At 44.3% G+C, this 16,529-nt stretch overlaps 1 protein-coding gene across 1 annotated transcript in view; it reads right to left on the bottom strand.

The window, feature by feature from the left end:
- MALRD1 (MAM and LDL receptor class A domain containing 1) overlaps positions 1–16,529 on the bottom strand; it is a 439,175-nt gene that overhangs the window by 413,843 nt on the left and 8,803 nt on the right. The window contains exons 2-5 of the mRNA XM_084860474.1: positions 15,521–15,661; positions 11,384–11,478; positions 11,142–11,303; positions 7,734–7,830 (exon numbers count right to left, since the gene is read on the bottom strand). Coding sequence (XP_084716600.1) covers positions 7,734–7,830; positions 11,142–11,303; positions 11,384–11,478; positions 15,521–15,661 — 495 coding nt within the window. The remainder of the gene's footprint in view (positions 1–7,733; positions 7,831–11,141; positions 11,304–11,383; positions 11,479–15,520; positions 15,662–16,529) is intronic.

The raw sequence follows: 16,529 nt of genomic DNA, 5'->3' as shown, positions 1-16,529 counted from the left end.
TTATTGAGATGTACACTATTAAGCTCATATTCTGTTTGGCATGCTCATGAAACTGAGAGGAAAACTATTATGTACAACCCCATAGGTGTGAGGTGGGAATAGCTTGGTTTTGAGTGGAAACATGGCTGGCAGGGATAAGGTTAAGCGCTCTCTTTCCTCTTCCCATTCTGCCACTCAGCACTGTAGCCTCCCATGACTGCTCTTCATTTAAAACAACAACAACAACAACAACAACAACAACAACTGCCTCAGGGCGTTGTTATACACATTTGTGTGAAGTGTAATTTCTCCCTAAAATGCAAATAAAAATGTTTGGAATAGTAGTAGGGATACTCCTGGATTTAGTTTGGTCCACATTTCAAGGTCAATTGACCTGATCTGGACCTTCGGGACTAATGTGTGGGTGCGTCAGAATTTGCAATTCTCTAAATTTTGCAACACAGATTTTGGTTCAAAAAACATACCAAAATGCTTATAAAAGGAATATTTTAGGATAAAGTAGATTTAGAAATGCATACCTTAAGAGAAAATACATTTAGGAACGCATATTTTGTTAGAGGATATGCTTGCTCAAAAGACATGTATTAAATGCACGTTTAAATATAAATGTCCATGCAGATAAAAACAAAACAGATCAATGCAGAAACTGAATGGAATGATTAAACATACGTGAAATAGAATGACGTGTCCAATCCTAAGTAACAGTAATAGTAACAGTGAGGTACATCCAATGGTGGCTTTGCACTAGCAGAAAGCACTTCCATTCATGTAAGGCGGGGCACCTGATTTTTGCTAATCTCCCCTACCCATTGCAGCCCTCACCCCACCCCATATCCCACAACAAGCTGTTCCTGAGGGTTGGGAGAGCCTCTGGAAGAGCATCAGGTATGGCATGGAGTGATACAGTAGTCAGAGGGGACTGGCAAAATCAGGTGTCCCACTTAGTGCAAGTGGAAATGTTTTCAGCTACCGTAGCACAGAGCCACCATTAGATGCAGACTAATAAGGGGTTCCTTCCTCCTTCCAGTTTGACAAGTTCCTCCTTGACAGTGAATACCGTGCATTGCTCTACTACTGTGGGCATCTCTACACCAGCCTAAAATCCTGCATTTAAAATGGGGCTTTCTGCTTCCATTTGAAATGTAGGATCACACGGTTCCTTTTTTCACGTGCTTCCTTCTCCCCCAACTCCTTCCCCCTCCTTCTCCCCACATCTGAGTCTTCCATTATCTTTCATTGATCTCACTCCTCTTCTTGCCACTTTTACTCTTTTCACAGAGGAAACTCAACTGGGACACAATGCGGTAATTTGATAGCTCATTATCTGCAATCTATTTAAATATGGAACAGAGCACATTTAGTGTAGGAGATGCCTTGAAGGTTCACGGCATCGTGTAAAGAGCCCGCAAACTTCCGTGAAGGAGCAATCTCAATCACAGGATAAAAGCTCCATGTGAAGGAGCCCTATAACTTAACTTTCACAACAGGTTAAACTAAAAAGAGAGATGAATGATGAGATCAGTAAATCTTTTGAAATGAGAAACCCTTCAGAAATGAATCAGGATTTGTAATGGGATGTTTATAATGGATCTGGACAATTATTCTTAAACTATTAGAGCAGTTTCCTTGTAAACCTTACAGCTACACACAAACATCGGCCCTTCCAGGCTACATGACTAAGCACCAAGTGGCCACTGTATTACATTTTCCTCATGTCTAAGGCATTCTATCCAACATTAGTTTTACTCATAAGAAGGAATCAGTGTGTCATTTGCCATCCATAAGTACACATGGAGGAGATGAACTCACTGTGCATGCTAAACACTTCAAACTACCATCCCCATGAAGGAATGAAATGCAGGGAGGTCAGTCTGATGAAAAGTCAACAAGACCCATGCTTAATTGCTTCTTTCTGCACTACAGCAGGATGGACATGCCTTTGAAAATTGTGGCACACTTTGATATTTTGCTTGGTTGTGCTGATCAGAACTGTCATACATTTCAAGTTTGGTGTTGAAGATTTCAGGTTTGATAGGGGAGAGCCTTTCATCACACAGCTACACAAATAGCACAGCCCCAAAATATGTTCCTCTGTTTTTCATCCATGTCCCTGACACAATTCAGACAGAGCTGTGCAAATCCCCCAAAGGATAGACCTTATCTCTCTAGAGAATTCTACAGGCCCTGAGCTGGCCTACAGGGCTTAGCTCAGGTAAGCTTCCAAGCCTTGGGAGCAGAGGAGCTGTACAATTCCTTGTCTGACCAAGTTCAGGGAAGCTCCAAGACTGGAAGGAGCTAAAATTTAAGCAGAGCCTCTTTCAATACTCTCTGTAAACTCTCTGCCACAGCCCATGGAAGCAATAGCCAGGCCTGGAGCTGGCAATAGGGCAGAGCTCATACAGAGGGCTTGCAGAGAGCACATAAAAACTCTGCTTAGGACTTACCCCAGCCTTCCCTAATATGGCTCCCTCCAGATGTGCTGGACTACAACCATTACCTCCAGACATCATGGCCATTGGCCATGCTGGGTAAGGATGATGGGGGTTGCAGTCCAACACAACTGGAAGGCACCAGGCTGGAGAAAGCTGCTTTAGGTCAATCTGGTCTGGGAACATGCACGGGATTGCGCCCTAAAAGAATATTGACAGGAGAGTGACTAGATACAGCAACTCCCATAATTCTCAGCAAAGTCAGCACAGCCAATGGGAGTTGCAGGCCAACATATCTGGAGGACATCAGATGGGAAGGCTGAGCTACAGCTTCTCTTACCCCTGCAGTGCTATGAAATTACAACCTGCACACCTACCCAAGTTCCTCCTTGTATACAGCTATTAAAGTTATAGCAGAGGATTCTTGCCCTCTCTTGCCTCCATTTATCCAGCAGCATCCAGCCCAAACTTCAGTTTCTGAGGCCCACTTGATACCTCGTGTTTTGTACTCAGGCACACCTATCCAGGTACAAAATATATGAATGCTACCTATGGATGTCCACGGAATTCCAGTGAATTCGGCCCGCTGAAGTCCACGGCGGAACAAGCGCACTTACCTGTGCCTCTCCAGACCGAATATCCCCCCCCCCCCCAGCCAGTTCCATTCCGTCGTCAGTGCAGAACCCGGAAGTAAGTGATCGGATGCAAACGGCATCTACTACGCCGTTTGTGTCCCCATTTTTCCACGCGATTGGCTATGCGTCTCTATTTACATGGATACTTACATAGCCTATCACGTGAAAAAAAAGGGATGCAAACGGTGTAGTGGACGCCATTTGCATCCCTGGTTTTTCATGCAATAGGCTATGTAAGTATCTACGTAAATAGAGATGTGTAGCTAGGGATGTCAGAGAATTCCGCCACGGATCTCTGTGAGGCTGAATGCCAGTGCATTCAGCCCCCTGAAATCTGTGGCAGAACGGCCTGCCACACCCCCCCCCCCGCGGATCCCCCCTGGGATGAGACTTACCTGGGGCGGATGTTCCGGGCAGTGGCGGCTCTGGCGGCGGCTCTGGAGGCGGCTGCAGCAGCGGCAGCTGCTGAGGCTGGTCTTCCCACCGGCTGCCACTGCTGCCATTTGCAGTCTTGTCGTTGTTGTTTTTTTTTTACAGAGACATGATAGGCTACGTAAAGATTTACGTAGCTTATCATGGCTGGGTTAAAAAAAAAAACATGTACGCAAATGGCAGCGGCTGTGGCCGCTGCCATTTGCGTTCCTTATTTTTCGCCATCTTAGTCTACATAAATATTTACGTAGAGTATTACGGCGAAAATAAAGGGGAACGCAAATAACGCAAATATTTACGTAGGCTAAAACGGCAAATCAAAAAGGGACACAAATAGTGCCCGCTACGCTATTTGCGTTCCCTTTTATTTTCGTCGTAATAGTCATTTGCGTATGAGGGTTTTTTGTTGTTGTTGTTTTTACCCAGACCCCTCTGCAGCTGGAAATCCGGCTGTGGACGGCTCTGGCCTGGGCCTGGCTGGCTGCTCCATGGAGCTGCTGCGGAGCACAGCCGGCCGTCGAGGATTCCGGGGGGGAGGAATGGATCGCCTCCCCCCCCCCGTCGAGGATTCCGGGGGGGAGGGACGGAACGCCTCCCCCCCCATGAACATAATCCGCGGAAAGGTAAGTGACTTTCGTACATCCCTACAGGTAGCCTATCGCGAGAAGAAACAGGGATGCAAATGGCATAGCTGACGCCATTTGCATCCAAAGAGCACTGTTCCGTGCCGATAGGAGCTGGGATGGAGCCGGCCAGTGGCTCCGCGGAGGATAGCTGGCCAGCTCGGATTCCAGGGGGGAGGAACAGATCACCTCCCCCCATTGAGAATTCCGGGGGGAGGAACGGATCACCTCCCCCCCCCAGCGGACCCCCCATGGACGCAAGGTAAGAGGATTTGTACATCCCTAATGCTACCTTCGGGTACAATCCTATGCATGTTTAGACCGGAAAAAACTCTACAGTTCCCAGCATGCCCCAGCCAGCTTGGCTGACTGGAGGGATGCTGGGAGTTGTAGGACTTGTGACTGTCTAAAGATATATAGTATTGCCCTCTTAGAGTGTATTTTGTGTAACATTCGTGGAAAAGATCAGACTGCCACTCCAGTATTTTAAAGGGATGTGCATGAATGTGACCCTCAGAGCAGTTGAGACACCCATACCAGGCCACAAATGTCAGACATGATGTGATCCTCAGAAAATAGAAGTAAGACAGGAAATGCAATTGTAAAAACCAGTCAGCAGCCAGCTCTAGGATATCTGGTCCTGCTTCTTCCTAACTTTCTGTTGCATCTACTGGGGCTGGGAATGGAATCTTTGGATGCAGGGCTTGGTTTTTAGAATGACTAATGTACTCCTGCAAACTATGGCCCTACCATTAGGCAGAGTGAGGCATCTACCTAAGGTGACAGATCTTGGGGGCAGGGAGTGGGAGCAAGGAGTTGGAGGACAGAGCTGTACGTGTACCCCACAGCCTGCCCTGGACTCCCCAAGCTGCCCTTAGGTGTGGTAGAGGAAACCTGTATTCAAGTAAGATTCAACTGCCAGTCTGGCCAGTTTCTGTACATCGAATGGGGAGCCCTTAGCTCAGGCAGCAAAACGTCTTGGGCCAGCCCTGTATACGTCCTGTTCCTGCGACAAATGATTCCCATCTTTCTCAGTGATATTTGGAGTGGTTGGAAATTTAACTGCTGCCAAATTCCTAAAATATTAAGGTTGTAATCCTCAGTAGGGCTTAATCCTAAATAGACATGTATAGGATTACCCTCTAGATATATATTTTTAGGTTGGCTCAACACTGCCACATTGTTCAGTATCCTGGACAATGCCGGAAATTGTGTATCCCACATAGACGTCAGGTATTCCTTCCATCTCAGGAGATTTTGGTTGTTCGGGACAGAACCTTTTGCAGGAGCTAAATGTATTGGAGACATAAATACTGCATTCTAGAATAAAATGTGAATCACCACAGTAAAATAAACTGATGGGCCCCCAGGGCTTAATTGTAAGAGATCATTTTAGGTCATCTTTAAACTCTGCAACTTCAAGGTCTTGAATGTGCTTGGTACATCTCCTAGAATGTTTTGCAGTGTTTAGTTGTTACCCAGTGCCTTGCACTCCAGGGACCTGCCAGTAAACCCAAATGACTGCAGGGTGGACAGTTATTTGGGCTAAATTATTTAGGGCAATAAATCACCTGCCTTGTACTCCTGGCATTCAGGTTTTTTTCTTCACTGCAGTCTTCATGGGGCAATAAGAATGGACCAGAGATTGCAAGGCAGATGTGTTATTGACCTAAAGAAGTGGTCCCAGTAAACTGCCTACTTAACAATCCTCTGGGTTTATTGGCAGCTACCTAGAGTAGCAAGGCAACAAGCATTGCTGGCATCAGAGGTTGGCATAGTCAGGCATCTGTCAGGGCCCACACTCCAGCAGGGGATCCACTGCCAACTAGGGATGTTAGTGAATTCCACCATGGACTCCAATGAGGATGGATTCTAAAGAATCCAGCCCCTTGGAGTCCATGGCGGGACAGACCACCCACCTCCACCACCCCATGAAGTTGCCCCGGAATGGATCCTACCTGCCACAGGCTGGGTCCGGTCCGTCTGCTGCTGTCCACTGCCGGTCTGCGGAAGAAAATGGCGTGCGGCATAGCGGACGCCATTTACGTCCCTTCTCTTTGCCGTGATAAGCTACGTAAATATTTACGTAGCCTATCACAGCAAAGAGCAGGGATGCAAATGGCATGGCGGATGCCATTTGCGTCCCTGTTCTTTGCAGTAATAGGCTACGTAAATCTTTACGTAGCCTATCACAGCAAAGAGCAGGGATGCAAATGGTGTCCACTACACCGGACACTATTTGCGTCCCAGTGGCCGGAAGTCCGCCAGTGGCTGGAGCTGGCTGGCAGCTCTGTGGACTCACTGCGCAGTGGAGCCAGCCAGCGAGGATTCCGGGCGGGAGGGACAGATCACCTCCCCCCCCTGCGGACCCCTCGCGGACTCCAGGTAAGGGGTTTCATACATCCCTACTGCCAACCCCTGAAGTCCTCTGAACTAGCTACTACTCCTCCTTGCTGTCACTGCTTGTTCAATTGCCCTCTCTGAGCTAGCAAATGAGCAGGAACAGGATCAAGGACAGCCTCTGCTCATCTTACCCCTGGGGTATTCAACATGGTCCCCGTGGGCACCAATATGCCCACAAACACTTCTCTTGCTGCCTGCCAGATTCTCTACGCTTCCTGATTTTTATTCCAGTTTTCTTTTCTTTCTTTTTTTAATCTGGGAGGCAGGCTTGCTGCAGAGCAAAGTGCTACCCTCCAGTGCCATCTTTGCTTGGGTTCAACATAGTGGTTTTGTGTTTTAGAACTCAGTTCCCACCTTGGCCTTCTACGCTCATGGACATGTTACTTTTCTTTCAGTCTCACCAGTTTGGCTTCTGGGAAATGAGCATTTTGTGACTGACCACGCCCACCACAGTAGCCATTTTATGAATGGGCAAGGCCGACATTTTGTGAGAGCACCCATGACATGCTGTCAAAATTCCAACTGTGCTCACTGACCCAAAAGTGTTGGAGATCCCTGCTTTACCCTCTCCATCTGGGCGATAGTGTGGATTGGGGCAGAGGGACAGGACAAGCAAGTAGGCAGAAGCAACAGTGATGAGGGTGAAGTGGGGCTACTCAGGAAGATTACCCACTGATGGCATCTTGTCCAGGGAGCTCCAAAACCTGGAGCTAACACCAGCAACAAACAAAATCCACAAGAATTATTCTAGATTTGATTGGCATACAACTAGGAGAGGTCAGAAGGAATTCTGGGAAGAAATACCAGGTTGAAGTCTTGCCATGTACATTACGGACCCAAAGACATTAAAACTCTCCAGTTTGTGCTGCCCTTTGTAAGCCTCAAGAGGTTGCCACTGCACAAAAATGCCAGCAAGATTTGCTTAGGTGTGGTGGGTGTCACAACTTGAATCAGCTTGTTTTTCCCCTGAACACACATTTAGGCAGATTCAGGCAGTGACACACACAAATAATCCAATTCTCCCTGTGGCATCTGTTGCACGCCAAAGGCTCACCACAAGCTAAGGGCAGCCATGTGAGTAAATTTAAAGCAGCTGCCTCAAGTCCCCTGTTCATTGGGGATATCTCCGAACCATTCTTGTGCATATGTATTTCATTTCTAATTAAACATCAGAGAAATAACTTAGCACAGCTTAACGAACGCATCCTTACTGAAAGCTAGCAAACACCCTTCCGTGACTGAGATATCATCAATGGCAATAGTTTCTCCTGGTGTCCAAGATTCAAATATTTGTCCTTGAATGGAAACCTGCAAAACGTTTAGCAGAATGTTAGGATGACATGACTATTCAGTAGTAATACTCCTGTCCATTACAATATGGCCACGCCCCGTTCCCCAGGTGGCCCCTTTTCCAGATGGCCATGCCCCCTTCCCAGGCTGCATCCCTCTTTGCCCCAGCCACCAATCATTTAGTGGTTTCCTGGCTCTTGTGCTGATTCCCCCCCCCCCGGATTTTTAAGATTGAAATGCCTTGCCTAGGGCTTAGTTACTGGCGGTAAAAGCATTGGTATTTTTGGAATCATTGGCTCTGCCTCTTTTGCCTTTGGCCTTGCCCACTACTGGAAGACGGTCCCCAAGAGCTTCTCCAAAATACAGTTTGGCTGTCAGCTGAAAGAGGTTCAATATACTTCATATAAACAATGGACTGGGTCCAGAATAAGTTAGTGGCACTTAGGTCTCATTTAAATCAATGAAACAAGTTAATTATGACAAGCTGTTCCACTGATTTCAGTGGCAATTAAGTGCAACTGACTTAGTCATGATCCAGCCCACCCAAAACAAATGGTAGAAGTAGGTCCCAAAACTAGATGGGAGGGAATAAGAACGTAAGACAAGCCATGTTGGATCAGACCAAGGGACCATCTAGTCCAGCATTCTGTTCACACAGTGACTGACCAGCTGTTGACCAGAAACCCACAAGCAGGACACAAGTGCAACAGCACCCTCCCACCCATGTTCACAAGCAACTGGTGTACACAAGCATACTGCCTCTGATACTGGACTAGTGCATAGCCATCAGGACTAGTAGCCATTGATAGCCTTCTCCTCCAGGGATTTGTCTAACCCCCTTTTAAAGCCATCCAAATTGGTGGCCATCACTATGTCTCGTGGTAGCAAGTTCCATAGTTTGACTATGCGCTGTGTGAAGAAGCACTTCCTTTTATCTGTCCTGAATCTCCCACTAATCAGCTTCATGGCATGGCCTCGGGTTCCAGTATTAGGAGAGAGGGAGAAAAATGTCTCCCTATCCACATTCTCCACACCATGCGTAATTTTGTACACCTCTATCATGTCTCCCCTTACTCTCCCTTTTTCCAAGCTAAACAATCCCAGCTGTTGTAACCTTCCCTTACAGGGGAGTTGCTGCAGCCCCTTGATCATTTTAGGGCACAGTGCTATGGGATGTGCCCTGGCTACTCATAAGCCTCCCAACTCAGAGGCTTACGAGTATCCCATGCAGAGCAGGAGGCATGTTGCACCTCTCCCTCTGCATTTAAGCTAGATGGGCATTTCTGCCTGTCTAGCAGAGGCTTCAGGGAGGGGAGCAGGAGGGAAAGAGGCTGGGGCAACCAAAAGATTCATCTGGTCTCCTCCCTACCCCCAGGAACACCCCCTTTCCGCTGTCTCTGTGCTCTGTTTTCCAAGCACAGAGAGGTAGCCAGCGCGGTTCTCTCCGTGCCAGCTACAAGGGTGAGGGGGTGAGGAACACAGTTTCCTGACTTGTAGCTCAGAGCCCGGTCTCCAAGCTCAGAGCCAGGAAACCAAACAATCCTATGCCTGCCAAGATGCTGTCTGGTGGCACAGAATTTCTCTCCCTGTTGCCCTTTTCTGCACTTTTTCCAGCTCTACTGTATCTTCTGAAGAATGAAGAAGGAGGTAGGAATACTATAGTGCCTTCGGACCTATTCTAAGGCCCAGACAACAGAACCATCTTGTGCCAAGCAGAAGTCTGCCAGAGAGGATTTTCCTTTTGCATCCAGAGACAAGAAGGGCAGAGTCATCCAGGATGCCATTCTAGCTACTGGAGAGCAAGGAGAAGTTTGCATTGCAACAGCTAGAGCTCTGGATGCAATTGGGCAGCTGAAGCTGATCTATCTTGGCAGGGTATATTTCACATTTACTATATGGAATGCATGACATAGGACCCCAAAGGATATCATACCCTTTTATAAGCCAAGAAGCTTGAATCTAGAGGTTTAGCATTTCCATCTTCCATGGTCTTATTGATTACCCTACTGTGTAATAACATGCATATTAGAATAAATCAATTTTCTTAATGGGTGGAATTCTGAGAACCAGAGGGTACGCAGAAGAAAATGTCAGTTAGGTTTTTAAAAAATAGCTGGTATAACAGTAAAATATGCTATAACATTTTACAATAACTTAATTTCCTATTAGATAAATGGTCTTCCATTTAAACCAATATATGGATCTTCCTAAATTGTTTTAATAGTTTTCAAGAAAACTGTTGCAGTTCTGAGAATCAGGAATATGCTAACATATGCATATTCACCAGTGGTATCAAACAGATAGGCATACTAACCTTGGACTTCGGAGATTTACATTAAAATCCCCTTTTTAACACTAGACTATTTGAGATTGGGATGATGTGAGTGCTCGATTCAGTCTGGGAAACTGGTGGACCCACTGCTGCCCGCATCCCCCGAGCCCTGCTCGTCGAGCCTCTGCCCCTGCTCACCCCCTGCCCATGATTGGTGAATGGCCTGCACTCGCCCTGGTGGCCTCATCGAGCTTTGCAGTCACCATTTTTTGAGAAATAAAATGGCGATGGCAAAAATGTGCAAATTGTGCGCATGCAAAAATGCGCATTTTTGCACACACACTACTGTGCATTTTCGTGCATACAAAAATGTGTGCATTTTTGTGATCGCTATTTCATTTTTTTTTTTAATCATGACCGCGGAGCTCCACAAGTCTGCTGGGGCGGGTGCGGACTGCTCGCTGAGCATGGGAGAGGCTCAAGTGAGGTCCAAGAACTGGCAAGAGGGGGCAGGGGTTGGGCGGGCATCCAGAGAACATGGATGGGGGTAAGTTTGCACATCCTTAATCTGAAACAAATCCTGGGCAAGTCACTGACAAATTCACTGTGGGGGGGCAAGGGGGGTCAATTCCAAGAAGGTGGCAGAAATAGGGTGTTTATTAAGCCCCTGGTGGGCTTCTGTACATGACTCGTACTGGTGGGTCAGAAGTTGCGTAGGCCTGGTTTAACATTCACAGCATGCAAAAGCCTGTCAAGAAATAAGTTGTTGTCTACAAATACATGACTACTGTAAAGTGGGGTTTATTATTATGTCTTCCCACTTAATGTACTAGCATGTGACAAATTCAACTAATTCTAATTTGACTTACCTGCATAATTGCAAAATTAATGCTTCCATTAAATCATGAGATAAAGGTCAAGTAATATGATAATACCAGCCATGAATTTTTCATCAGAATCCAGATCTTATTATTCAGTCAAATTAAATTTCTAGTGCAAGTTCTTCTCTTTAAGCACCTATTCCCAGTATCAGAATGCACCAGAAAAGTTTGCATACCTCAGTGTTCAGAGTGTTGTTGACTGTGATCTCAGCTCTTTGCCACTGATTTTTAATTCCTTCTCTTTCTTGCCATATGATATTTAAAGCTCTATCCAAGTGTGTATGAAGTCCCACCATGAGGGTCCCATTTACTTCACCAATCCAATAGTAAAATGAAATCTAAGGGGAAAAAATAGTCCAAGTGCATTGGCAAACTGCAATGACAACAAACAACATGAAGAGAAGATGCATCCAAATACCTGGCAGGTGAGCCGGTTACTAGCTGCAAAGATCACTCTGGTTGTCAAAACTGCAGGAAATGGGACTGCTTCAGAAGACAATGTAAGGAAATGGGCTATTGATAAGAAAAATAAGACAGATAGTTCAGTTTTTAGTTTCCTAAAGTTTCTAGGCTTCTGGAAAACTCAAAAAGAGAAAAAAATAGAAATAAATACAACAGATTATGGAATATGAAGCTGGAATGAAGCCAGCAGAGCCCCAAAGGCTATGATGAGTGGGAGTAGCATGTCAGATTACATAGCAAAATTATCTGCTTTATATTTTATGAACAGATTGATCTCAGCTGAAATATTTGTTAAAAGCGGAGACTTCTTAGTACAAGCCAAGCAACTCAGTGTGACATTTGCTCATAGATTTTTCTGTTTCATGTGTTGCTGCTGCTGCTGCTTTTAAATTATACTGGGACACGCAAAAAAAGAGAGTGGTAAACTGCACTGTACTAAATCAGAACCTGTCTGTAAACTTGGGGGTTCAAAAGCTTGGATGAACATTCAGAAAGCACTTGGCTCACTTTGCTTTCTACTTTCCCTCCATCAGTTCTGCCTTCATCCATGCCAAATTCTACATCTTATACATCTTTTCCCACTCCATCCCATCAAGCCACCACCCTCTCCTTCAAATCCCTCCAAATGTGATTCTTCAGCGAAGTCCTTAGAATCACCATGGCCTCAGTTTTCCTACATCCTTCGCTACTCTTGGCTGGGAACCTGAGTTTGCTCCTGCTGCTCATGAGAGTTCTGCTCATGGATGCTCCTGCCAACAGCAGAGGGAAGAATAAACGTTCACCAATTCCTCCTTCTGCTTCTTGTGCCCCTGAAAATTTGATCTGAAGGGCTGGGGGGGGGAGTGGAAAACAGCAAAACTTGCTGATTTCCACTTCCACCAGTGGAATCCTTCAGAGGATCTCGGTACCATCCATGAACAGAAGGGTTCCTCCTCTGGTTCACAGATACCTTTAATGTCCAAGCCTAGTAACACAGATCTCACTACTGTTTACCAAGCACTATCTTGTCACCTACCAACATTCACATGTTCATCTAATAATATCTCCACCTGGACTACGGCAATGCAGGCCTAAAAATATTTAGCACACTACCGGAGCTAAATAAATTATTTTTGCAGCAGTTGCACTGAATCCCATTTCTGAATGTCCGAAATCAGAGTGCAATGCCTTTGAAGCAGGACTTATCTTCTTGTTATGCATTCATAGGATGCTTTGGCTTGGCACACCTAGTAATATTATGACCATTACTGAGAGAAGAAGAGGCTTGATCCCTGTACTGGGTCCACTTAGCCATGGGGACATTGAATCCATGCCCTTATAGTGAGCATAACAGATCCTTTTCAGTGAAGGATCTGCAGCAGCAAAGAAGCTTCTGGGCCCAATGAGCTTCAATATCCCCTTTTAAACAACCTCTGCATTGTTCCTGCTTCTACCTTTTGTTTATACAAGCCAGATTTTCATGGTGCCTCTCTGGGTTGCACTTCTATTTTACTTTCTATAGTTCTCTCTCTCTTGCTGCCTAAAACCACCTCTAGACTATGGATGGACAAATATGTCAGTTTTGGTTTAATTCAGTTTCTCATTTTTTCAACCTTAAGTTTACTTTGTCCTGTTTCTGCAGTTCATGATAAGACGGGACTAAAATTTGTATGCATTTTCATGTATATTTCACTTAACATATGCATTTTTGTATGTACTTTTCCTAACCTACACATAATTTGCAAGCAATTTCCCCTAATACAATGTGGTTTTGTATGCTGTTTCCAGGAATATATGCATTTTTGTATACACCTTTTCACTGAAGAACTGCATCACAAAGTTTGGAAGGTGCAAATAGCGATGAATAACTGTGTTTTGGTTCAGATATTGGTTTGGGAAGCCTGAATTAGGTAAATTCATGTTAAAATGTGAACTGAACAAATTTATCTCCATCCCCAGCACAGCTTTGCTCCCATCAGTCCACACCCATCTTCCTGTTCCTTTCTGTTTTTCTGGCTTCAGGCCATGGCCTAGACCCTGAACCTTGAACTTCAGGAATATACTATCCTGTTTGGATGAGTTACTCTTTTCTCTTTTCATTTCCTGACTTTGACCTCTGGCCTGGTCAGAGACATATCCGCTTCTCGACATTTATGAATTCCACCTGGGCTGTCAGGCAGCCCCTACCCTTGACCTAGTACATGACTTATTGCTGTGAAGAGCAAACTCTTTCAGGAGAGTGGCATGCCATACCTTTTCAGAGAGCCAGGTAGGGCAGGGACTGTGACCATTATATATTACCACCAGCCTTGTTCGAATAAAAATAATTTCCTGGAAGTGCACGTGGAGATTGACTGGTATTAAGTCACAGCCTATAGCTACATTTGAGTCCATTTCTTGTTTCTAATGGAACTAACAACCTATTACTTTGATGACCATTTAAATTTAATGAAATTACCAAGAATGCTTTAGGTTGAAAACCAATTTTATGCTTTCTGTTACATTTTCCAAGTCTTCAAATTACAAACTTGGGAAATGTTTAAGAGATGATGTTTGAAAAAATGTAGAGTGAACGGGCTTCAGCTAGAACAAATGTGATACTGAAAATGCTTGCAGTGTTAGCAGAGGTTCACAGAATATCTACAGCTAAGAATCCTCTGGGGAATAAATTCGTATTGATAAACTTTTGGTTTTATGAGATGTCCAGCTTAAATAATGAGAGAATTGTTCCCTTCCCATCTACATGGTTAGCCTTATTCCTTATCATTTAAATTCTTTTTTTCCTGAGTTCGCTGTGTCAACCATAGTAAAAAACAAATTAGAAGGCGTAAGTTCATGTCACTGAAGGCAAGAATGGACCATAAGCAAAAGAATATCAATTAATATATAAAACACTTAGATTAAAATTTAAAAGTCGCTGGCCATGTCTGTGCATAATGATAATGAAGGATCTCTAGCTTATCCTGGCTTAGTGTGGATGAGGTTGGTTGCTGGCTTACAATCCCGGCTTGTTTGGGAGCAACAAACCAGCATCATAGGTTCAGATGTCATAAGCTATCCCATTCTAGCTAGTTTTACCTACTTGTGCAAAGGAAGGTGCAAAGCAGGAGAAAACAGGCTGCTGCTCATTCACAGTACGCCAGGATAAGCCCAGAATCCTGGCTTTTTGTTATGTGTGAATGAAGCCACTAATGTGTTTCTATGAAATTCCTCTGTAGGAGAACGGCAACTTTTAGGTCTTCAGTAGAGTGTCCCATAAGACTGAAATATTCTCCTGCTATTCCAAGTGTCCCCATTTTTATGTCAATTTGTTTCTATTTATTATTTTGCACAGAGACAGGCTTGTTTGTCCTATTGTTCCTGTGCCAAATCCATTAACTGCATACACTTTGAAATGTTCCTTATGGCTCTCTTCTTGGAATTCAACTAATTACATTGTGTCATTAAGACACTAAGGCTGCAATACTATATGTACTTACCTGGGAGTAAGGCCCATTGAACTCAATGGCCCTTACTCCTGAGTAGGCATGTACAGGATCGTGTTGTTAGGCTGCAATCCTAAACACACACAACTAGTGTGTAAGCCCCATTGAACATAGTGGGACACACTTCTTAGTAAGTACCTATTGGACTGCATTTTAAGGCTGCAGTCTTATACCCACTTGGGAATATGTCTTATTGATCTCAATGGGACTATGGTATAGACATGCCCAGGATTGTGTTGTGTACCTATAATTACAATACACACTTGTATTTGATAATTGGGTATTGGCATCTGACTATGAAAGATCTCAAACTTTGCTTTTATACATGAAACTTAATTTTTCTAAGTGTACCGTGTGTGTTTACCATCCAATGACACCTAGTAGAAGGGGATCACTTCCTAAAATTTAATCTATAGCCAACTGCCTGTAACAGTCTCCTAGATCTGCTCAGAGTATCTTTTCACATTCCATTAAGTGTCAATCTATATAACTAAAACATGCTTGGAAGTGTTTTCAAGATTTTCCCCACAGCAGCCAGGATGATGCAGCAAATCCTTACATTAAAAGGCCATGTTTCTATATTATGGTAGACTTGTTTATTGCTAAATAAAGAAATATGTTGCTCTTACCTGTGTTGTTTCCATTGTGGTCAGAGTTAGGAGATCCTACAGTGCTCATTCCGTTTCTCCTTATCCAGTCAGTGGGTAACTTACCATTATTGAGCATATTGCACAGTTCATTCTCAAAATCACATTCTTCATAAAAGGAATCTAATTTTAAAAAGATTACTTCCATAATTTGCAGCTCATAAGAAATATGTATGTTAATATGAAATGCCATAAAATATAACATATTTAATATTGTTGGTCATTATTAATACAGCATAATTAATCTTATTCTATTAATTACACTAGATTAGAATTTATCTAATAGTTCATGGTCTCTCTCCAACACTTTTAATTGCTTTATGATATTGAGGTTATACACCCTGATACTCTATATTATACTACCAGTGTTAACCATGTTTGTTTGAGGGTAGTTAGATAAAGAGGTGAAATTCACTCCAAACAAAACAAATCTGGAATGAGTAATCATCTGTCTGAACTGACCAACACATAGGCAGGATTTGGAGCAAAAGCACATGAAATTAATTCAGCTTTCTCTTGGACCAAGCAGCGACCAGTTTTGGCTATGAATGTAAGCCATATAACCCCAGAACCATATAATGGCAAACTGGCATGTTGTTCCCCTTCATGGATCACTGCCTTGTTGTGGCAAAGGGGCTTGCGTAACTCAGTGAAGCCATAAGCTATGCCATCCAGGGCCACCCAAGACGGACAGGTCATGGCAGAGAGTTCTGACAAAATGTGGTCCACTGGAGAAGGAAATGGCAACCCACTCCAGTATTCTTGCCAAGAAAACCCCATGGAACGTATCACAAGGCTAAAAGAGATGACGCCGGAAGATGAGCCCCTCAGGTCGGAAGGTGTCCAATATACTACTGGGGAAGAGCAGAGGGTATTTCCAAGTAGCGCCAGAAAGAATTAAGTGGCTAGGCCAAAGCCGAAAGGACACTCAGCTGTGGATGTGTCTGGTGGTGAAAAGAAAATCCGATGCTGTAAAGAACAATATTGTTTA

Source organism: Heloderma suspectum, chromosome 5, assembly GCF_057233095.1.
Source record: "Heloderma suspectum isolate Gila_16-S chromosome 5, 16-S_ref, whole genome shotgun sequence".
NCBI classification, from domain to species: domain Eukaryota; kingdom Metazoa; phylum Chordata; class Lepidosauria; order Squamata; family Helodermatidae; genus Heloderma; species Heloderma suspectum.
The sequence above is the reverse complement of the archived record's forward strand: the minus strand, read 5'-3'. Positions and strand labels throughout refer to the sequence as shown.